General features: G+C 45.8%; 1 protein-coding gene and 1 long non-coding RNA gene across 2 annotated transcripts in view; one reads left to right on the top strand and one right to left on the bottom strand.

Annotated features, from left to right (window-relative positions):
* PARN (poly(A)-specific ribonuclease) overlaps positions 1-24,452 on the top strand; it is a 285,191-nt gene that overhangs the window by 78,475 nt on the left and 182,264 nt on the right. Inside the window, exons 5-6 of the mRNA XM_085885374.1 lie at positions 7,749-7,830; positions 7,926-7,986. Of these exons, the coding sequence (XP_085741500.1) occupies positions 7,749-7,830; positions 7,926-7,986 (143 nt within the window). The remainder of the gene's footprint in view (positions 1-7,748; positions 7,831-7,925; positions 7,987-24,452) is intronic.
* The window catches only part of LOC147034568 (uncharacterized), a 275,792-nt gene that overhangs the window by 144,713 nt on the left and 106,627 nt on the right, over positions 1-24,452 (bottom strand). The gene's annotated exons all lie outside the window — the stretch shown is intronic.

The following is a 24,452-nucleotide window of genomic DNA, read 5'->3' as shown; positions in this document are numbered from 1 at the left end:
GACAGATGTCCGAGCCCTCACTGGCCAGAGCATGACAGGTGATCCGGAGGTCCGCGCGATGTACCAGGCACCTGCGACCGCACGCACAGTCTTCGGTGCGGGCTGTGGCCAGGCGTTGCAACGCGGCCAGTCGGAAGGTGATCTGAGCACTCAGGGACATCTGCAGCCGGTACGAGGCAACCCCAGCGACACGGGGCGAGACCTGCGACCGGTACGAGGTGTGCATGGCGTACGCTTTTACGTCCCGGGTCGAGACCTGCAGCAGGTACAATGTTTTGTGCATGACGTACGCTTTTACGTCCCGGGTCGAGTCCTGCAACCTGTGCGAGGTTTTGTGGATGGAACGCTGATCGTGTTTCAAGTTGATACCGGGGCCGCGGTGTCGATCATGAGCAAACAGACCACTCGTGAACTCCGCGGTCTTCGCCTGGTCAGGGCGACCCTCTCGCTGTGCACACCAGCGAAGCTATTACGCCACTTGCTATGGCAGACGTCTCTGTGACCTACCAAGGTCAAAGCACCCTGCTCTCGCTGTTTGTGGTACGAGCGGAGGGACCGGCGCTTTTGGGCCGAGACTGGCTGACTTGCCTCAGGCTAGACTGGACGGCGCCAGTCATTCACCTTGGATGTCCCGTGCCGAGCCGATTAGAGAGTCGGTGGGAAGAGGTTCCTCTTTCGGAGTTTGTACCTCCAGGTGCGCCTGTGTCTCCTTCGTGGCCCGTACTTCCGTTTGGGCCCAGGCCTCCCTCGAGACCTGAGGACGAGGTCTCGGTGGCAGGCGCCGCGGCGATACAACATTGGTGTCCGTGCATTGCTTCCTGCAACTACGATATACGGTTCTGGAGCAACGGGGAGCATGCCAGCTGCGACGGGCTCTCGCGCTTGCGTTGCGCGGAGGGTCCACCTTCATCTGGATCAACCAACCGGGTTGATGTGTTGGCACTGGACCAGGTCCAGGATGGGCCGGTCACCGCCAAGCGGGTCACGGTGGATTCGGCTCATGATACAGTGCACGCCCATGTCGTTCAGGCGATTTCAACGGGGGATTGGAGCGAACCGGTCGCATTCAAGAAGTTCGCGGAACGCGACCATCGATGATGTCCGCTTCCACGTTCCGATGAGGACCTGCACGCAAGTCACCTCGACGTCGTTACGACCAAGAGGCTTGCTCGCAGCCTGGTTCATGATTTGTTAATTGTTGTATGTTTGATTCTCGCAGCACGAGTGATTAAGCATGGCGTTGTAAAAGCAAATGCCGACAGTCCGTGTGTGAGCAAAATGTGTTTGATTGGGATCAATGCTTTCTATGATGTGACGAACTTGCGGACGATCATTGCGAATAAAGAGGTCTTCCAGATCCCAGTCTTCGATGACAGCCGCAGTTCGCTGCACCCTCATGTGTTAGAATTATACTGTGGGAACGCGCTGTACGTAAAGGGGAGTTTGCATCTGTGGGAACGATGTTTTGCTGCTTTATGACATTGCTGTGCATCCAGTCTACGCTGATCGTCCGTGTGGACGTGCGTTGAAGTCTCGGCTGGATTTACTGCGACCTAAGGGGTCGGTGGCAGGGGCGGTGTTGCGCCCGGCGCTGGTGCGTGGTTTTGGTGTGGGACAGCTGGTAATGGAGCCGGCTAATTGCCTGCTTCGGGTTGATGGCGGGGAGCCGGGGCAGGTTCACTGTTCAGCATCACCCCCACCCCTGGTTTCGCCAAGGTCAGACGTGCCAGGCACCATGGAGCGCAAACCTCTGATCTCGCCAAGGTCAGCCGCACTGGCGCCCGCGGGGCTTGCAGGCTCAGGGTATTTACCTGATTCGGTCCTGTCTGAGGGAGATGTGCCAACTTGTCGACCGGGGGCATTTGATGGTGCCGGGGGAGGTTCGCCTGGGATGTCACCTCGACCTCGCCGGAAGGCGTGTAAGCATGGGCCGCCTGGGGGCGCTTCTGCTGCATAGTTATACTGTGCTCCCAAACTTCCCTCTTTATATCTTTAAAACGGCCATTGTTATGGTCTGCAAACACCATTAACTTCATCGTGCAACTCAGTACTCAAGCACCCAGTCCACTGAATTTGGAATTCAACTCACTCGCACCAACACAGTATATGATGTGATGGGAATAGAAGAGTGAATTATGTGCCAGATTGAAACAACGGCGTTATTATGACAGGATGTGCAGATGAAGCACGCTTTCTTTTGAGCCATCTCATCTGGGTTTGATTCTCAGCCCGACCATCGCCCCAGGGTTAGATCAAGTGGCGTGGTACTAGGAGGATTTTACATGGTTGGTGTCATTTTGTTCCTCTTTGCGTTTTGTGTCGTAGTATTCTTTGCCAATTATGCTTGTCATTATAATTGTCATTTAATAATCATACTTTTAGGAGGGAGGAGTGTGGTGTATGGGCGGAGCATGTATTGTATCGGCGGAGCCCCGAGTCGCGGATGGTGGTGGTCACATGGTTATGGCTTCATATGTCCCGACTCGCCTCTAGGGACTTGTAGCACCAGTTAGCAGCATGTGGTATCATTAGCAGTGGCTTGTAGGTCGTGTGTCTGTAGGGTGCATCGAGTGCATACTAAAGCGGAGTTACGGGCATCCTACGCCCACCCTCTCGCTCCAGGCAATAAAGCGGAGTTGTGTTACCCTCCGGCTCGTGTCTGCCTGTTCGCACCTCGGCCACGACACCACAATGACCATCCTCTTTGCAGATGAAAAGTTGTGTATTTTTTTGGGACACCATATATATATATATATATGTGTGTGTATATATATATACATACATACATACATACTTGTGTTACGTCCACCAATCACAACCAGGAAGCACCATTGATGTTATGAAGCAGTCGGGGAAGTATTAATGCAATTATGAAATTTTCCTAACTTGAACCAACGTCGTGATGACGACCTCATCACGACGGCGTAATGCCTGCCAACCCCAAAGGGTATCTCACAGTTCATGTATATTGCCCAATGAAGGTGTTCACTGTTGATAGAGACCAATCCCAACACTCACAGCTGTAATTGCTGTCAAAGGTGCTTTCACCATGTGTTAACTCAGAGGCATGGACACCAAGATATTCTATCCAAGGATATATTCAACCAAGATACTCTATCCAAGGATATAACATTCATATACATATACAGTGCCTATAGAAAGTCTACACCCCCATTCAAATTTTTCATCTTTTGTTGCCTTCTTGCTTTGAATTAAACTGCATTAAATCAGACTTTTACTACCTTGGTTAAGCATCGTCACCCACAACTTCCAAGTGAAAAACAAATTTCAGAAAATTCATGAAAATACCAAAGTGGAATATCAGGTCAGGTCAGGTGTTGGAGCATGTGCCAGAGCAATGCGTTGCTGCGTTCACTTTCCACCAGTACTTCATGGGCCTCCGTCTGGCCATCCCCTAGGCAGATGCCTGGCCCATCCCCATCTCCTTGAGATGCTGATCAACCTGCTGCAACCATGAGGTACGTGGTCAGCGTATTGGCCGCCTTCATTCACGAGGCTCCCTCACTGAGTGAGCAGGGTCAGAATCAGGAAAACGAGCCACATGTCCATACAGCTGCAGCTGATGCTCACAGACTATGCTGGTAAAAAATCTCATTTGAGTCTCTCTCAGCAACCAATTGTTGGACACAAAGTCTGAGCAGCGATAGCCAAGGATTCTCCAAAGAGACCTGGTACCAAAGGAATCGAGTCTTCATCTCAGATGTCAAATCCTCTGTCTCCGTCTCAAATCCCTGGTCAGAGTCCAAGTCTCACATCTGTAGAGCAACACTGGAAGCACCAAGGGCCTGAAGACTTGGACTTTCATCCTCCTTCACAGGTACTGACAGCGCCACACCCCATGATTCAGGTCATCCATGACTCCCCAGGCCCGACCCAGACGCCTGTTGACCTCTGCTTCACAGACATAAATATCACTTTCAAGGTAAGTGAATCTCTCCGTGACCTTAACATCCCCACCACAAACTGGTACAGACAAGATAGCAGTATCCAAGATGTCATCGAAAGCCTGGATCTTAGTTTTGACACAGGAAACTCATAATCCCAGCGGATCCAACTACTCATGCCTTGAGGGCGCCCATAAGGATATCCAGCATATCCGCAAAGATGACTGCATTATCTGCGATATCAAGGTCAGAGATTTGTCATTCCCAAGTGATGCGCCACAGCTTGATATCTCTGATAGTCTCCCCAGAATCCAGTCCATAAAAGTGCTGAAAAGTGTGCGTCCAGTCCACACTCTTGATTAACTCCAATAACAACTTCAAATATGTCAGAGATGGAACCACCACACCTCACAGCATTCTCAGCACCAGAGTATAGTTCAGAAATCAGATTGATAAGTTTTGGTGGCACCCCACGAAGACCGAGAAGCCTCGAGAGGGCATCCCAATTCACTGAATCAAACACTTTGCGGAGATCAACATAGACTGCGAGGAGCCCCTAATGAGGACCTGAAGAGCAAGGATACAGTCAATCGTTGACCTTGTTGGTGTAAAGCCAGACTGCTCTAGGCACTGGTGCTAAAGCAGATGGTGGTGAACCCTATCCAGAATTATCCGAGCAAAAATCTTGCCTGGCACTGAGAGCAGCGTCACCCCTCGGTAGTTGTTGCAATCCTGGCGATCGCTCTTCCCTTTCCAGAGATGGTCAACAAAGCCCCTCTTCCAGTCTGTTGGGATGATGCCTGTGCTCCAAAGATAGGACAGAATTGCGTGCAACGACACAAGTACAGCATTTCCACCAACCTTGAGAAATTGAGCATGGATGCCACAGATCGCAGGAGCTTTACCCAATTTCAAATGGTTCACCGTAGACTGTATTTCCACAAACTTAGGCAGTTTGCAGTTGATTCCATCCATTGGGACCATACTCTATACAGAGCATTGGTGCTGCCTAGGCAGTCTCCTTGGCTATTGGGCACAATCCTGGATGGGTCGCCACTCCGACACAGTATACCAGCATGCTGGCACTCATTCTGCCGACCTCCGTAGGATGACAGGTCGAGTTATCCCCATTTGGTATTAATTCAACTGCTGAGCGAGATTTGAACTCAGGACCCTTGGATCCCAAGCCTGCCACCCAAACCATTAAGCCAACACCAGCCATACAGTTGATTGGATGGTCAGAAATAGGGATAGTTGTACCCCTGACATCCAACTCAACAACTGGTGAGTCAACTTGGCACACAGCTCAAAGTAATTGGCCCAGCAGGCCTTCATGTTGGACTTCTCTGTCAAGAGTCCACCACCTCCACTCTCACTGCAGTACACCGAGGGATGGGCTTGGAGGAATGCAATGCACAAATTCTTCTGTAAACAGGATGAGGAATCACTTTACGGCAGGTGATGCTCTACCCCCTCACAGATTACTCGCACATTGGCCTCCTTATCCACCCTTAGTACATGTACAGTTTTATGCCTCAAATCCCTGAACAGCTCAGCTCTGCCATTCAGCCTGGCCCTGCGACTGGTCAATGGTATCCAGTGTCCCTTAAGAGACAAAATTCTTCTTCGCCCTATGGTGAGTTCCAAGACATCGACCGGCAACATCAAGGACGGTGGTCTTGAAGGCAATACACAACTCTCCAGGATCCCCCAAAGCACCCAGACCCCCCCAAATCACCACTCAGCCTGTTCGTATACTCATCAGCTACCCTCTCATCCTTGAGCTTGCTAACATGCAGCCTAGACTGGGATGGCACCATTCTCCTGGGTTTAAGCTGCAACTGCAGAGTTGTTGCAACAAGCCTCTGGTCAGTATTGAGGAACTGAGCACTCCAGTTGACCCAACAGTTCTGGATCATCCTCCAGTGACCATCAATGAGCACATGGTCAATCTCCTTTGCCACACCACCAGCGTTGGGATACCAAGTCCAGTGATGAGCCTTTGGGTGCTGAAACCAAGAACCAGCCACCCTAAATCCACGACTTCTTGCAAATTCAAGTAACAATGCTATTTTGGTTTGCAGTTACAACCCCATGGGGACCAACACGTCTCATAACCATCCCTATCAGTTCCAGTCGATGCATTGAAATCCCCCAAGACTAGAAGAGTATCTTCCCTGGGGCACTGATCAATCACAGACTCGAGCGTACCATTGAATGCGTCCTTCATGGTGCGATCACACCTCAGTCAGAGCATATACAGAAACAAGGGAAATGACACCCAAGGAGTGACAAATCCTTAGTCTCATAATACGCTCGTTGACCGGTGTTACCTCAATTATCATTGGAGTCAGCTTATTGGACACAGCTGCAGAAACTCCTTGGATATGGTAACAGAGCAACTAGACCAATAGTAGGTATAACCACCCCCCATGATCTCGCCGCAACCCGATCTCCGAACCTCAGAGAGTGCTGCAATACCGATGTCCAAATGCTTGTGCTCAGATGATAACAGAGACAGGTAACCACCTTCTCTTTGAGATAGGACATTCCAGGCACCCACCCGAAGGGATCGCCTCAGGTTCACCCAAGGAGACCACCATCTGATGGAGGACACCACTTGATGTAATATAAACCACTTGATGTAATGAGCTAATTTTGAGTGTCGATGGCAGTATTGTAATCAAAACCACTTGATGTGATGAGCTCATTTTGACTGTAGATTGCAGTATTGTACAGTAAACTGCCTGTTAAGATTCATGTAGATGCTGGAATGTTCTCAGATGAAACTTCCAGGATGGACTAGAATCGCATTTGCTGGAGCGCATGGAATTGTTCTGTGATACTATATAAACCTGCGAGAGGGAGGTGTAGAGAGACGGGTGACATGTGACGAGCTGTGTGTTTACATCGTCCTATGCTCGATTTAACTGAGTGAATGAGGTGTTTATGTCCAGAGCTGTTGTTAACGCGTGGAGCCGATCGTAATGTGGTTGTTTTAAACTCATTAAGATTGTGCATCGGGAAAGAATTCCTTTGAGCTCTTTAAATCAACTCGGACGTATGAGTGGACACCGAGACAAGCCAAATGTTCGACAATCCCGAAGGACGAGGTGAACACGCCTGAGTTGTACCGGCAGGACTGGGACACTGGGTGGCAGAAATAACTCAACACAGGAATCAGAGTTCAACATTGCATGTAATGGTGAACTTCATCATTTGACTTTGTATCTGTTTGTTTGAAATACAAGTTTCAAAAACATTACGCTGTTGATGTAATGCCACTCAGAAGTCACAGATACCAACTGACAAAGATCCAATTTTAGTTGTAGCTGACCTGGATGCTTGTCCAGACTCGTGAATCTCAAAGCTTGGATTGTGGTCCTTCGAGGACGTGCTGAGTCTGGCACCACGAAATACATACGTACACCAAAGGGAAGGAAACTCCAAGGTGCGTTTATCACCCCCATCTCCGCCAGGGCGAAATTCAATAAAAACAAAAAATAACAAGATGGTGCAGTGACCCCCTGAATCCATCTGAATGTGACGCCTCAAACTGGAGAGCAGATCAGATTAAAGTTTAAGACACATTGACATCCTTACTACTCCTGAATTTTCTTTCTTATCGAATACTTTTGATTTCTTTTGAAGTTTTGGATTGGGGATAATTAAGAGGGAAGACGGGGATTTCCACAACAGAGACTTGTCATTTAAAATGTATCTTGACATGTATTTTTACTCTTTTTTTTCTTTTTTTTGACCATTTATATATTTTTCCCAACATGTCAACACAAATTGTTGTTTCATTGTGTCTCTTCATCAGCAGGTGTGGTTGTTTTACAGATATGTTACAAAGGCTTTCAATTTCTACCTTTTCCCACGACCGCTTTTCCGTAATTCTCGAGACACAACTTTTGTGTGCCAGGTGAGTAATTTACGTGGTTCATGTTTCCTCTGACATGTTTTATTCCTTTTGAAGCATTGTAATTTCAAAATATTCCCATTGCTTTTTATTTCCAGAGTTCCAGTATTGACTTTCTTGCAAATCAGGGGTTTGATTTCAACAAAGTTTTCCGAGAAGGTGCGTATCCATTTACTTCATATTGGGTTCATCATGGTTTATATGGTTATCGTTTTGAGGTTTTTGACATCCTGCAGCATATGGCATTTTGTAAATTCTTAAATTGTACTTGCACTTACAATTTTAGGTTCAAATAAAATTCAGTCACCAATTTATTATTCCTTTTAATTTGTGACTCTTTTCGAGTAGCCTCTGCAGCCAATCTTGTGTAATCCAAGTAAGAACTTTTTTTAAATTCATAGTCATTGCTTGTGAAAGAGCTAGAACAGAGAATGCAACATAAAAAGAACAGAAGGAGAATGGGAAAATGCCAACAGTCGGGCTGAGAGAGCAAATAGACAGGAGACGGATAAACAAGGGATGTGGGTAACGATGATGAGGGAGAATGCAAGGGGTAGACAAGATGGATGCAGAAGCAAAATTTGGGGGGAAGTGGCAGGTGGTTTAATGTGTGTAGAAAATAACCATTGTTTTGGATGTTGATGATTTGAGATGGTGGTGAAGAGCTCTCTTGAAGACCTGGAGAATGAGATTGAAGAGTGTGGAAGTTGGTTCCACAGGTGGGAAAAGGAAAAAAGGAGTTGAGGTGACCAGCGATTCGGTTTTTTTGGAGTTTCACTAGACAGGGGGTTGTTGTTGGACTGCATGAATCCAGAAGATACCGGTGGAGGGAACAAAACACCGAGAGGGCAGAGGATGCAAGACCAGAAAGGAGGTGGAAGAAGACAGAGAGACCACCGCACCGGCCTGTCGGTGATGGCGAAGCGAAAGGCCCATAGACTCAGCTTCATTGCGAGAGAGTACAATGATCTTGTTGAAGGCCTTGGTTTCCACGGTGTTAAGCTGAGCAAGGTGTGAGGCAGGGGAGCCAGTGGATGAAAGCCTTGCAGGTGGATATGAGCTCAGGTGTGCCAAGGAAGGACTGCATGACAGAGAGGATGCTCAATCGGCAACTGGCTTTGGAGGCCAATTTTGAAATGTGGTTTGATCAAGAGCGATCATGTCTGAGAGCGAGACCCAAGAGTTTGAGTGATTTAGAACAAATAAAACGAGGCAGTTTTTTATGTTGATAATTTGCTATCAAAATTTATTTTATTACCTCCGCCACCAAAGATGTCAGGACGTTATGTTTTCACCCCTGTCTGTTTATTTGTTTGTTACTTGCAAAATCGATGATTTTTAAAGTACGTTGGTCACTCAATTTTGTTATTCTGTCTGTCTGTTCATCTGTCAATCGCCTACGGGTCACAATTCCAAACCGATCGTCATGAAACTTCACCAAGTTGTTGAGGTAGTCTCAACTGAGAAGCATATTGATTTGAGGTCAATGGTCATCTTGAGGTCAAGTTTCTAAAATTGTTATTTTTCCTCCAATTAACCTGAAAATGAAGCCACAATTGCATCACTGAATTTGAAAACCAACTATTTTTGAGATCAAAGCTCAACTCAAGGTCAAATTTCTAAAATCCATTTCAATTTGAAACATAATCAATTTTCATCCAATTGACCTGAGCTTGATTAAGATTGTCAATTTGAATCTTAATAAAATAGACAGTTAGATGTAAACATGGCAACCTTTGGAGAGCGGAGTGGATTTTGAAAGTAGCGTGCCCTGCATGACATCTTTTTCTTGTTTGTTACTTACGAAATCTTTAGATTTCGTAAGTATATTGATCACTTCCGTCCTCTGTTTGTGTGTTTGTTACTTACGAAATCTAAAGATTTCATAAGTATATTGATGATTTCCGTCATCTGTTTGTGTGTTTGTTTGTTTGTTTGTTTGTTTGTAGGCACGATAACTTGAGAACGGAAGAAGCTACCAATGTCAAATTACACCACGTGATTCAGGAGGGTGATGGCTAGTGCCGATTAGATTTTGGTCAAAATCGGTCAAAGGTCAAGGTCACGGTGAGGTCAAACATAATTCCGTAAATTCATGTGGAGAAATGGAGTATTTTTGCTTCGCTCGACGTTACGAGTTCGTTTTAACTTCGATTTTAATTTTGTCTTCGGTTTTTGCGATCGCTTAGGATGTTTAACACTCGGTTGTCGAAATTCTGGTAAAAATCGGATGTTTTGGAGACGTTTTAAGATTGTATAAAAATATTTCACTCGACGCGTCACGGGTCGTCACGTGATGCAGTGCGCTCGAGCAGACCCGTCGTTGAGTCACGTTAAGGTATAATATAATTGCGTGGAGAAATGGAGATTTTTGCTTCGGTCGACGTTACGATTTTTGATGGTTTGATACAGAATCATGGTAGAAACTTCTGGTTTACGTCGCTACCTTCTCGAGAGACAGCTTTTATTAGACAAGGTCAGAGGTCAAGTTGACGATTTCGTAAGTACCAGTCTATGACTGCTTGTTTGTTTATTACTTACGAAATCTAAAAATTTCGTAAGTATATTGATGACTTCCGTTTCTGTTTGTTATCTTGCCAAAAAGAAGTTTTTGCAAGATATGTTAGTCAGCTTGTATGTTTTTTTTTTGTTTGTTTGTTTGTCTGTAATCACGTATAAAAAATTCTGCAGAGCACAGTTATCATTGAAAATTTTTGTAACTTCGCATATCAGAGGCCTAGAGAGGTCCCTTTCAGCGCACAAAATTTTGAAGGTCAAGGTCAAAGGTCAAGGTCACTTTGGCGCAAATCAGGGGAGTCGACGAAACCCTTATTTTTTTGAGTAATTTTGATCGGATCGTCTTCAAACTTCATGGGAATACAGTTAATGATCTGGCGCTCAGCTGATTAATTTTTGGTGGCGATTGGCCTTGACCTTCATGGTTAGCGCCTGAGGTCAAACATATTTGACCCCAAGGTCAAATTTTCAAGTTTTAGGAACCATATCGTGTAGTACCTCAAATTGAACACCTCGATGAGTGCTTTCTAGATATGTCAAGCTTGAGACATTATGACGTCATTTGGTGACGTTATGAGGCAAAAGCATATTTTTCATGGTTACTCTGTAGAACGATTCTCATCAGAATCTCTCATAGGCAGATATTCCTCAAGGAGTCGCTCCTGGTGGATAGCAGCTCTGTTCACCTCAGTGTGACCTGAAAGAAGTCACACGTGGTCACCTTTTGGCAAGATACGGGTCTTATTTATTTGTTTGTTTGTTTGTTTGTTTGTAGGCACTATAACTCGAGAACGGAATAAGCTACCAATGTCAAATTACACCCCGTGATTCAGGAGGGTGATGGCAAGTGCTGATTCGATTTTGGTCGAAATCGGTCAAAAGTCAAGGTCACAGTGAGGTCAAATATTCGATTTTTGATGGTTTGGTACAGATAACTCGAGAACGGAAGAAGTACCAATGTCAAATTACAGCAAGTGCTTCAGGAGGTTGGTGGCAAGTGCTGATTAGATTTTGGTCAAAATCGGTCAAAGGTCAAGGTCACAGTGAGGTCAAACATCCAAAACATTCGATTTTTGATGGTTTGGTACAGAATCATCGTAGAAACGTCTGGTTTGCGTCGCTACCTTCTCCAGAGACAGCTTTTATTAGACAAGCTCAGAGGTCAAGTTGACGATTTCGTAAGTACCAGTCTATGACTGCTTGTTTCTTTGTTTGTTTGTTTGTAGGCACGATAACTCGAGAATGGAAGAAGCTACCAATGTCAAATTACACCACTTGATTCATGAGCGTGATGGCTAGTGCTGATTAGATTTTGGTCAAAATCGGTCAAAGGTCAAGGTCACAGTGAGGTCAAATATTCGATTTTTGATGGTTTGGTACAGATAACTCGAGAACGGAAGAAGCTACCAATGTCAAATTACACCACGTGATTCAGGAGGGTGATGGCTAGTGCTGATTAGATTTTGGTCAAAATCTGTCAAAGGTCAAGGTCACAGTGAGGTCAAACATCCCAAAAATGATAACTCGAGAACGGAATAAGCTAGCAATGTTAAATTACACCACGTGATTCAGGAGGGTGGTGGCTTGCACTGATTAGATTTTGGTCAAAATCGGTCAAAGGTCAAGGTCACAGTGAGGTCAAACATCCAAAACATGATAACTCGAGAAAAGTTACCACATGTATTGTTGACGGAGCATGAGTTTGGAAGATCGAGGTAAGTTCGGCGGAATTTCTGTCAATTCGTCGAGTTACGGTTGTTTTAAAAATTTCAGTGTTAGCGCCCATGGCACAGAACGCCTTGCCTAGTTGTGGGCCGCGTTGTGCTTCCGATAATGATGGTGTTTAAAAGTCATTTTTCATCCCAATAAAGCTTATCGTCGCATGCCTGACTCGCTAAGCCGTCGGATGGTCTAAAGATTGTTTGTGGATGGCCGAATATTATGGTTTTATGACTTTGATAAAATAATATTAAATAATTCCGTAAATTCCTATGGAGAAATGGAGTATTTTTGCTTCGGTCGACGTTACGAGTTCGTTTTAATTTCGATTTTAATTTTTTCTTCGGTTTTTGCCATCACTTAGGACGCTTAACACTCGGTTGTCGAAATTCTGGTAAAAATCGGATGTTTTATGAGATTTATGTTGGGTGTAGTATCTGAGGCTTAACTGAAGATTATGCTAACGAGGGGGATTGTAACACACGGCCTTACGCACTCGTTTTAAAGTTAATTTCAATTTTGTCTTCACTTTTGGTAATGGTTACGTATGCTTAACACTCGGTTGTCGCAATTCTGGTAAAACTCGGATGTTTTATGAGACTTTGGTTGGGTGTCGTGTCTCCGCGAGCGGCGGCGTGGTGAAATGGTGCCGAATGGTTTTTGTCCGCCTCGTGGTGTGCCGGAGACCTCAACACGGTTTCCCGCGCTGATTTTAACTTGCAATTCAATTATGTTTCCACCTTTCACACTGCATAAGGTTGATCGACACTGAAATAGAGCAAATTCGACCTGAAATTCACTTTTATGGAGAGAAATACATCGAGTGCGTAGGGTGGATGTGGGTGCGGTGATGTCGCGGGTCCGTGCAGGCACGGGAGAACCCAAAACTGTCTCCTTGAGGGACCGTTTATTGTTGGGGTCTGCGTGATCAATGTTTGCATCTTCGGGGGTTTTGGGACACGCTCTGCAGGTTTCTGTAAGAATTCCGGTGTAAGGGAGACATTTTAAGATTGAAAAAAAAATATTTCACCCGCCACGTCACGGCTCGTCACATAGTGCAGCGCGCTCGAGCAGACGCGTCGTTGAGTCACGTAAAGGTTTTGCGTGTGCGTGCTGATGTCATCGCGCTCGCCCCGGCGTCCTTTCAAGTTGGCGGGGGGGGGGGGCGTCGAGTGTGACTTTTACTTTACGTTAATCCACGGTAACTCAAGAATGGAAGAAGCTACCAATGTCAAATTATACCACGTGATTCAGGAGGGTGATGGCTAGCACAGATTAGATTTTGGTCAAAATCGGTCAAGGGTCAAGGTCACAGTGAGGTCAAACATTTGATTTTTGATGGTTTGGTACAGAATCATTGTATAAACTTCTGGTTTGCGTCGCTACCTTTTCTCGAGACAGCTTTTATTAGACAAGGTCAGAGGTAAAGTTGACGATTTCGTAAGTACCAGTCCATGACTGCTTGTTTGTTTGTTTGCATGCAGGGTATCTCAAAAAGTTGTGGACGGATTCAGATGAAATTTGGTTGGCAGGTTGGGTGTTTGAGAAGGACGAACTGATTATATTTTGGTGAAGTTCCGGATCTGGTTCCGGCTACAAGAACTTTTTCAGTGCTTCTTCACCATTGAGAGATAGGTCTAAACGTACTATATCTCAAAAAGTTGTGGACGGATTCTGACGAAAGTTCGCGGACAGATTGGGTGTGTGACGGGCGAATTGATTTGATGTTGGTGAAGATCCGAATTCGGATCGACATATTTGAATTATTTAAAATTTTTGACGTGATTCTTCACTATATGGCGAAGTGGACCAAATTTGGAAGGAAAAAAAAATGAACAGTTGAAGCATTTAATGTTAATGGTGGGCACTCATTCTTACTAGACTTATTTTCATATGCTGAATGCGAATCAAGTATTTGCCAGACTCAATTTTGAGTTTTTAACCCTTTAAGAGCCAACTCAAATAATAGCCATTTTTCAGCGTATTCACTTGACTTGTCCTGGACTTTTGATATTGTCAAGACTTGAATTTTGTGCTGACTTTGCATGCCGTTTTTACCAGGCAGTACCAAGAAATGTATGTATATTAGCATCCTAACTCGTACGTTTATATGTGTATTCAAAAAACTTTACTTGGTGCTTGTCAGTTGGGTCAAATTCAGCTCGAAAGCTTTGTTGAAAAACGTCTATTTAAAGCATATGAGGACGAAGAGCGTGTACATGCACTTCAAATCACCCATACGGAAGAATAAGGCTCAAACATTTGCCTCATTGTACGGTGCCTACAGAAAGTTATTTACACCCCTGAACTTTTTCACATTTTGTTGTTAGTCTGAATTTAAAATGGATTAAATTTTTTTTAAAATTGTCACTGATATCAACAAAATTCTCCATAATGACAAAGTGAAAACATGTTTTGAGAGTTATTTGCAAATTAATTAAAAATGGCAAGCTGAAATGTCTTGCGTCAATAAGTATTCAACTCCTTGAATCATTACTCGGTAGAAGTGCCTTTGGCAGTGATTACAGCTTCAAGTGTTCTTGGGTATGTCTTTTATCAGCTTTGCACATCTGGATTTAGGGATTTTCTCCCATTCTTCCTTGCAGATTTGCTCAGTCTCTGTCAAGTTGGATGGGGAGTGTCGGTGAACAGTGATCTAAGTCTTTTCACGGATTCTCAATGGGATTCAAGTCTGGGCTTTGGCTTTCACTTTGAAAGTCACTCAAGGACTTTCAGGTTCTTGTTCTGAAGCCATTCCACGTTTGATTTGGCTGTATGCCTGGTGTCATTGTCCTGTTGGAACGTAAATGTTCGCCGCAGTTTTCAGTCTTTTGCACTCTGAAGGAAAGGATTTCTCCTCAAGGATTTGCCTGTACACGACTCCTTTCATTCTTCCCTATATCCTTACAAGTTTCCCAGTCCCTGCTGCTGAAAAGCATCCCCATAGCATGATGTTACCACCACCATGCTTCACAATAGGGATGGTGTTAGATGGGTGATGAGCTGTGCCCGGTTTCCACCAGATGTTGCACTTTGCATTCAGACGAAATAATTCAATTTTTGTCTTCTCAGACCACAGAATCTTTTGCCTCATACTCTCTTCCACGTGCCTTTTTGAAAACTCCAGGCGTGCTGTCATGTGCATTTTTCTCCGGAGTGGCTTCCGTCTCATCAATCTCCCAAAAAGCTGAGATTTGTGAAGTACTGCAGAGACTGTTGTCCTTCCAGCTGGTTCTCTGATCTCAGCCAAGGAGCTCTGTAGTTCTGTCAGAGTGGTCATTGGGTTATTGGTCACCTCCCTGGCCAAGGTCCTTTTGCCCGGTTGCCTAGTTTGGTCAGATGGCAGGCTCTAGGAAGTGTCTGCATAGTTCCAGAATCTTTCCATGTCCTAATGATGGAGCTCACTGTGCTCTTGGGAACTTTCAACACTCTAGAAATTGTTTTATACCTTTCTCCAGATCTATTTCTCCTCGCAATTCTATCGCTTGGAGTTCTATGGACAATTCCTTTGATTTAATAGTGGAGTTTCTGCTCTGACATGCACTGTCAAATGTGGCTGACATGCACTGTCAACTGCGGAACCTTATATAGAAAGGTGTGTTTCTTTCTAAATCAAGTCCAATCAATTGGATTGGCCACAGGTGGACTCCAATCAAGGTGTAGAGACGTCTCAACGATGATCAAAGGAAATTGGATGCACCTGAGCTCAATTTGGAGTGTCATAAGCAAACGGGTTGAATACTTATTGACACAAGACATTTCAGCTTTTCATTTTTAATTATTTTGTAAAAATTTCTGAAAACATGTTTTCACTTCATCATTGTGGAGTATTTTGTGTAGATCGGTGACAAAATTTAAATTTAATCCATTTTAAATTCTGGCTGTAACACAAAATATAAAAGAAATCAAAGGGTGTGAATACTTTTTGTAGGGACTGTATGTCGTAGTCGACCAAACAAAGGCAAGCAGAATATATAGCATGATATCTTAAAAAAAGTTATGGACAGATTCGGACGTAACTTGGTGAACAGGTTTGGATGTGTGACAAGGAAGGATTGATTCAATTTTTATTAAGATCTGAATCCGATAATTTTTAAGTGATTCTTTACCATTGAGTGATTGGGCTAAAAACGATATGCAGTCATGGCCAAAAATATTGGCACCCTTGCACTTTTTTCAAATAATGCACCATTTCTTCCAGAAAATTGTTGAAATTAAAAAAAGCTGAAAAAATTACTAAATCTTAGCCTGTTCCACACAGAAATCCTAAAATGGCCCGGACAATATTACTGGAACCTTTAAGAAGTTGTGAGAAATAATTAGATTTCAAGCAGGTGATTCTTCTTTACTGTGGAATTGAACTCACCTGTGGTGAGTTGCAGGTGCATGCAATATATAAAAATCACTCATTGAACCAGTTTGAAAGGAGAAAAGGAGTCATTCTGCTGTTTTGTGTCACTGTGTCGACCGCAATGAGCATGGAGAAAAAAACAGAAAACTGGAGAATTGTCTGAGGAGGTCAGACACAAGATTGGAGCCAAGCATGGACAATCCCAAGGCTACAAGTCCATCTCCAGAGATCTTGATGTTCCTGTGTCCACCGCACGCAATGTTATCAGGAAGTTTAAGGACCATGGCTCTGGAGCCAACTTCCCTAGATGTGGCCGCAAGAGAAAACTTGATCAAAGATTGCAGCGAAGGATTGTTCGAATGGTGGAGAAAGCTCCTCGATCAACTGCCAAACAGATTCAAGCTGACCTTCAAACACGAGGTACGACAGTTTCAACTCGCACCATCCATCACCAACTCAATGAAAGGGGGTTCTATGACAGGAGACCCAGGAGGACCCCACTGCTGAGAAAGAGACATAAGAAAGCCTGACTTGAGTTTGCCAAAACACACCTGAACAAGCCAAAATCCTTCTGGGAGAATGTCCTGTGGACAGGAGACCAAATTAGAGCTTTTGGATAAAGCATATCATCTCTATGTTTACAGAAAACAAAATGAAGCCTTCAAACAAAAGAACACCTTCCCTACAGTCAAACATGGAGGAGGTTCCGTGATGTTTTGGGATTGCTATGCTACCTCTGGTACTGGGTGCCTTAAATGAGTGCATGGCATCATTAAATCAAGCCTGGTGTTAGCTTAGTGGTTAGGGTGGCAGCTTGGGATCCTAGGGTCCTGAGTTCTAGCCCCGTTGGCTGCTGATTTAATATACCAGGGGGTTGATTCAGCCTGTCATCCTTCCGAGGTCAGCAAAATGAGTACCAGTATGTACTGGTAGAGGGACACTGCATCAGTGACACAGTCACGCTTCCAAGAAATGATAGCTACCTCGGTAGCTAAGCCGCCATACGCAAGAAGATGAACAAGATCATGAGATTCCCAAGGCATTTTTGGAGCGCAATGTTCAACCCAGTGTCAGAAAGCTGGGTCTCAGTCAAAGGTCATGGGTCTTGCAGCAGGACAATGACCCCAAACACACTTCAAAAAGCACCCAGGAATGGTTCAAGGCAAAATGGTGGACTGTTCTGATGTGGCCAGAAATGAGTCCAGATCTAAATCCCATTGAACCCCTGTGGGGATATCTGAAAACAGCAGTTTGGAGAAGGTAACCTTCAAATCTGGGAGAATTAGAGTAGTTTGCACAAGAGCGGTCCAAACTGCCAGTAGAGAGGTGCAGGAAGCTCATTCATGGCTATAGGAAGTGCTTGACTGCAGTTATTTTGTCCAAAGGCTGTGCTACCAAATATTAAGTCTCAGGTGTCAATAATTTTGTCAATGGCATTTCTTTATATTTTCTGATTTTAAAATATATATTAAGTTCTGAATCAAAAACAAAGGTTTTGTAATATTAACAGTGAAATAATGAATTGTGGAGACCAAATACTTTTGTCAATTTCAACTTATTTTGAGAGAAAATTGTGAGTTATTTGAAAAAAGTGCAAGGGTGCCAATATTTTTGGCCACGACTGTAGAGTACGATATTTCAAAAAGTTATACATGGATTCGGACGAACCTTGGTGGACAGGTTCGGTGTGTGACCAGGCCGAATCGATTTGATTTTGGTGAATATCTGGATCTGGACACTTGAATTTTTATCGGGATTTTTTTTTACGATTGAGTGATCAGGCTAAAAACTATATTCATCATGATATTTCAAAAAGTTGAAAATGGATTCGGATGAAACTTGGTGGACTGTGTGTGTGTGTGTGTGTGTGTGTGTGTGTGTGTGTGTGTGTGTGTGTGTGTGTGTGTGTGTGTGTGTGTGTGTGTGTGTGTGTGTGTGTGTGTGTGTGTGTGTGTGTGACAAAGACGAATTGATTCAATTTTGATGAAGATCCGAATTCGGATCTGGATACGAGAATTTTTTTTAATTTTTAAATGATTCTTCACCATTGAGAGATGTCACCAAAAACAATATATGGCATGATATCTCAAAACGTGTGAACGAGTTTTGAGTTATGACAAAACTATGTGGTGGGGTTGGTTAGGTGACAAGAACAAGCCAATTCGATTTTGGCTCAGGTCTGGATCCAGATCCGGCCAGTCAATGGGATACAAAACATAAGCTGTTCAGCCTGGCAGAGTATGCACTCTTGACGAGTGCCACTCCAATTATGCCTCTCGTCATCCTTCTCACCAAACAGCAAGATCCCAACTTCATCTTTATGTATAACAATGCTGATCGACATTGTGCACACTTCAATGCTTCACTTCAGCACCTCAACATTACTTGTCCAGACTGAACTGCAAAATCTCCAGACTTGTATTGGATGGAACATCCAATGGAGGTGTCTTTTGTCGTCATCAAGTCTGCATAGTGTCTTTTGATCAGCTGGAGAAGTGGCCCTGGTTGAAAAATGGTATAACATTCTGCTTCGATAGTTGGATTGCCTGATTTGGTTGACAACCACATTTGTACGAAATTATATTGGGGGCATTGTTAGTTTATTCATTTTGGAAGAAAAGAAACAAGCTTTATCTCCTTTGGCAGAGAAAGAGGCGAAAATGCAGTTGCCATTTTTGGTGGTTAGCATACCACACAAATAAACATTAGGGTGTTGCAGGGATGCACAGCCAAAGGTATTTATTGTTGGAGGCTAAGACGAGTTATTAGTCCCCCTACTGGTTTCACCAGAGGGGATGATAGATTTGCTCTCAGTCTGTCCATCTGTCCGTCCCACCTGTGGTTTTTCAGACATTTTTTTCGCCATACCATTTAACATATTCTACTGAAACTTGGTACAAGGCTTTATTTTGACAAGTTACAGAACAAGCTAAAGTTTAAGGTCGCTTTTTAAATTCTTCACAGAGTTGTGCCCTTTTTGGATTGAGGAAATATTGTTATGGATCCGGCGGTGGTGGGATTTGTACCCTACTCTTGACAGCCAAATGTTGAAGATTCGGCGTCACTTAGGCCTAAGTCACATTTGCTCTACGGCGAGGATACAGCGTCCGTACGCCTTCTGAACTGACAGAAACGTGCGGCGGCCGCAGAGTTTCTGCGGTAGCCTCAGGGTGGCCCTACGCCGTTTGGCTATATTTTATAGGCCGTAAGGTCGCCGTGGAATTGTAACGCAGAGTTATAACTTTTTTCATTTCTACGTTCGCTGTAGCAATTCGACAATCCGAAACAAAAAACTGGTAAAAAAAAAAAAAATAATAATAATAATAATAATAATAATAATAATAATAACAACAACTAGCTGAAACCCCGTCACAGACGGATTCCGTTCATTCAAACACCCTCACCAGCTAACACACACTCGAGGGACATGGACTGGACAGGGTGTGCTTGCCCCCGCCTACTCATCCCCCGCCCCTGTCCCATCCAATTTGCTTACCCCTGCCCAAAAGTGTAATTACCCCGGCCCCGCCTCTTCACTCCCCGGCCCCGGCTCTTGATTCCCCGCCCCACTTGCCCCCGGGCCCCCACTCCCCTGTCCACCCCCTCACACTCAACTCCGCCTAATTCAACCCAGCCCCCGCCCCATTTCCCCCTGTCTCCCGCTTTTAATTTGCTTACCATCGCCCAAAAATTTGCTTACCTTGCCCCCCGCCTCTTCACTCCCTGCCCCCCCCTCTTCATCCCCCACCCCCGGCTCATCATTCCCCACCCCCGCCTCTTCACTCCTCGCCCCCATCTCAACGAAAAGTGTTTATTCTGCTTCAGATTTGAAGTTTGACTATTGCCACTATGTGCGATGCACTCTTACAGGTACGAAGTTTCTTTCAGTCCAGGTCACAGTACCGAGAAAAACGTGACGCGACCGCTAGGAGGAGCACAACATTGGTCCTTCAGTATTAATATATAGAAGTTAGATAGATAGAAGATACAGTAGACGCCGCTTTATAAATCCAGCCGCTGATTGTGACCAAAATGAGTTGGAACGGAATTTTACATAGAGAAATCCGCCGTTTAATAAATCCACCTGCTTGGCACGTGCGCGGTCTCAACCTAAGCTTGATGTAGTATGCGCTGCCGCAGAGTGAAAAAAAAAAAAACCAACAACAACAGCAACTGGTGACGGACTTCGAATCCCGCCGCCGCCGCTCGAATCCCTCCGCCCCGAATCCCAATAGCCAAGGGAAGAAAGCGACGATGAACCCGAGCCGATGCCAACAGCGGCAGAGATGCGGACGGCATTCACCAAATTGGACAGGGGACTGCAGCTCTCAGGTTTTGCCCATCCCGATTTCCGCCACGTGACGGATTCAATAAAGGAACATTTGCGCAAAACCTTCCCTTCCAATCAAGTGACCTTGGAGAGATTCTTTTGAACAATCCCCTTGTCACCGTTTGATAAATCAATGTTTTTGTAACATAAAGCAGTGTTTTATTGACATTCACTTTTTGTCTTATCTATCCAGAAGGTGGCTGAAAATAGGTTCTCCGCTTAATAAATCCAGCCGGTTAATCAATCCAAACGGCGTGGTCCCATGGTGGATTTATAAAGCGGCGTCTACTGTACAATGTTTCTTGTAGCATTTTTTTTTGTGTCAAATTCACATTCTGAGGCGGTCACCATGTGCAGAAGAGGATTTTACATTGCAGACGCTATTTTCGAGGAGTGGAATTAGTAATTACACCTCTCAGCAGTAACGTTCTGACGACGGACGTAATGGCGTCAGCGAATAACCGATGATGTCATGACGTCCTGACGCCTCTCAGCGGTGACGTCACACTTCGCCATGTAAACGAATGTAAAACAAAAAGTGTTTATTCTGCTACAGAGTTGAAGTTTGACAATTGCCACTATGTGTGATGCACTCTTACAGGTACCATGTTTCTTTCAGTCCAGGTCACAGTACCGAGAAAAATGTGACGCGACCGCTAGGAGGAGCACAAAATTGGTCCTTCAGTATAAATATATAGATTAACACACGTTACCGTCCGTCTGGCCGCACGTTCGCCTTTGGGCCCCCCCTGCGGTCCCCTTGCAGGCACCTTGAGGCTACCTTGCATCTGCCTTGAAAATTCCATGGCCGCCGCAGGGCCCCCTTAAGGTCACCGTGCGACATCAAATCAAAGACCGTACGGCACCCCCACGTTTTCGGTCTCCACAATTTATAAATATGCCGTGCGGCTCCCTGAAAAATAAAAACATATGTGACTGCTACATTGTGTGACCGTGGAAATACTGTGGTCGCCGTATAATTGCCAGTGGCCGTAGATTTTGAAGACCCCACGGCCGCCGTGGCAAATGTGACTTAGGCCTTAACAGCACCGCCGTCTCCAGGGTTATAACGCCGGCTCGTTCGGCACAGGCCTCGGGTCACGTGCCTCGGATCACGATACCAACGTACACCTGGGCCGTACCAGTTGGGGAAATAGACCCCGGCTACAGACTGGGTTTGTCAGAGACCAAGCGAAGTCTGCCAGTCCGTAGCCCATTTGGTTTTAAATACAAATCGAGTGGATTGTTCCTCAGCATGGCACGAATAAACTCAAAGCGGAAACTTTCATACGAATCAGCCAGATTTATTGGGGACACTTCGGGGAACACAACACAAGCAAAGCATTCATGACAAGGTTATAATTAATCTATAACCCGCTCTTACCTAGGGAGCTACGGATACGGGTTTCGAAGGGAACCCTAGTGAGATAAACTTTAGGCCTGGACGACATGCAGACAAGACACAGAGTACTTGGTGATGCCTCATGGGTGAGGGGAAAGTGTCAAAGGCACGAATGCGGCTCGTGACATGCCGATGTCAACGGATTTGAGCGCCCAAGCTCGAACACGCCGCGTGGAAAGATGGCGCTCGTACTCCTTTTCCCGGCACCGCTTGCGCACGCAGCCTCAGCGCGTTCAGCCCCCGTAAGGTCGACGGCACCAAAGAGGACGATCTATAGTATGTTCCAGCTGGTTTCTCACAAGGTCCAGGAAACAAATCCAGGCCTGGCCTGTTCACGAGACTAGGCCAAATCCGGGTCTTGGACTCCGCAGGCTGGATCCATGGCCAAGGAGGAACAGCCGGCCAAAACCACTCTCCACAAAGGCGATCGCCGACTCACACAAGCCGTTCCCCTTGCCTTTCGGGGCGGGCCTTTCTCACGACGCCGATTCCAGACTCTCACAGCGTCCCCAGACCGACAAAGCAGCCAGTTCCTTTCGAAGCAGATCGCAGACTCCCACTAACAGTTTCTCCCTTGCCCTCTTGGGGCTCGCTCTTCTCACGAAAGCAGATCCCAGACTCACACCAGGCAGTTGCTCTCAAAGCAGATGGCAGACTGGACACTAGTCGTTTCTTCCTTGCCTTCCCGGGGCTCGCTTTTCTGGAACGCCTCTGTGGATACGTGATTGGTCCATCCCTCCAGTCCGCAGCCACTCTCCACCAATGGGCTGCCAACAGGTCTCGCCGACCGACACTCTCAGAGTGCTGGGCGGGGGCGAGTTCGAAGGGGGGAAGGAAAAAGAAGCAAGGCTCCTCTCGGTACACCACCACTGTACGAACACTGTGCAGCCTGCTACACCTCCCGACACACAGGTAACATCCGATTACCAAACAGCCTAGCTAAACATGCATTTAAGGGGGGATCTGGGCTAATCCTATATTTAATAACCCACTAAGGGCCCATTTCTGCAACACTATCACATCAGGAGGGATACTTGTTGCAAAGCAATTCTTTTTCTTGTTGTAAATAAGGCACAGTGAGAAATCGAAGTTTAAAAAAAATTTTATAACTAGCAAATACCACCTGTCACGTCACTGATGAGGACATTAAAGGGAGGGAGAAAAAGAGGGGGGAAGAGAAAGAGAGGGTTGGGGGAGAGAGGGAGAGTGAAGAGGTGGAGGGGAGAAGAGAGAAGAGGGAGAGGGAGTGAGGAGGGGTTCTAGAGCGGGGAGGGGTGGGAGAAGGGAAGGCAAACATCCGGTGCAGTATTAATTCCAATTCATACTGTCTCATAAAAAATGATTCAAGTGCAAGGGTGCCACACAGAAAAAAGTGCAAAAAAACTTAGAATAACAGTGAAGATAGAAACAAAATAATCTCTGAAACCCATTCACTACCGGTCATTCTATAAGCACCACCCAGAGACAAACACCATCCCGATGTGTCCGGAGACTAAAACTGCCACGACTCGTCTGGAGACAAACGCCGCCCCGACGCGCCCGGAGAAAAACGCCGCCCCGACGTGCCTGGAGACAAACGCCGCCCCGACGCGCCCGGAGACAAACGCCGCCCCGACGCGCCCGGAGACAAACGCCGCCCCGATGCGCCCGGAGACAAACGCCGCCCCGATGCGCCCGGAGACAAACGCCGCCCCGATGCGCCCGGAGACAAACGCCGCCCCGATGCGCCCGGAGACAAACGACGCCCCGATGCGCCCAGAGACAAACTCTGCCCCGACGCATCCGGAGACAAACACCGCCCGACGTGTCAGGAGACAAACACCATCCAGACATAACCACTGTCCTAATATCTCCAGAGAGAGAAATTGATGAACCGCTCGCCGGGAGGGCGACGGAGAGCAAGCCACGAGCCGGGAGGGCGACGGAGAGCAAGCCACGAGCCGGGAGGGCGACGGAGCGTGAGCCGTTCACTGGGATGGCGAAAGAGCGTGAGCCGTTCGCCTGGAGGGTGATGGAGCATGGGACCTATAGGGCTCTCAGCAAAAGTGGCTTAAGCACTCAAGCAAGCACTCTAATTAAACGGCTGCCCAGGCTGTGGCTGCATCCCTTATCGGATCATACACATACACACACATACACATACACACATGCACATGCACGCACACAGACACACGCACACGCACACGCACACACACACTGCCATTTATTACTATAGAAGACTGTAACAGTACGCTGGCATGGGGGTGCCTGGGACCTGTCAAAATGGAAGACAGAATAGTCAAGGAGAGACAGAGGAATCTCAGATA

Source organism: Eptatretus burgeri, chromosome 1 (assembly GCF_056783735.1).
Source record: "Eptatretus burgeri isolate ZD-2024b chromosome 1, Ebu_testis_v1, whole genome shotgun sequence".
NCBI lineage: Eukaryota > Metazoa > Chordata > Myxini > Myxiniformes > Myxinidae > Eptatretus > Eptatretus burgeri.
Note: the sequence above shows the minus strand (reverse complement) of the source record. Positions and strands in the feature narration are given on the sequence as shown.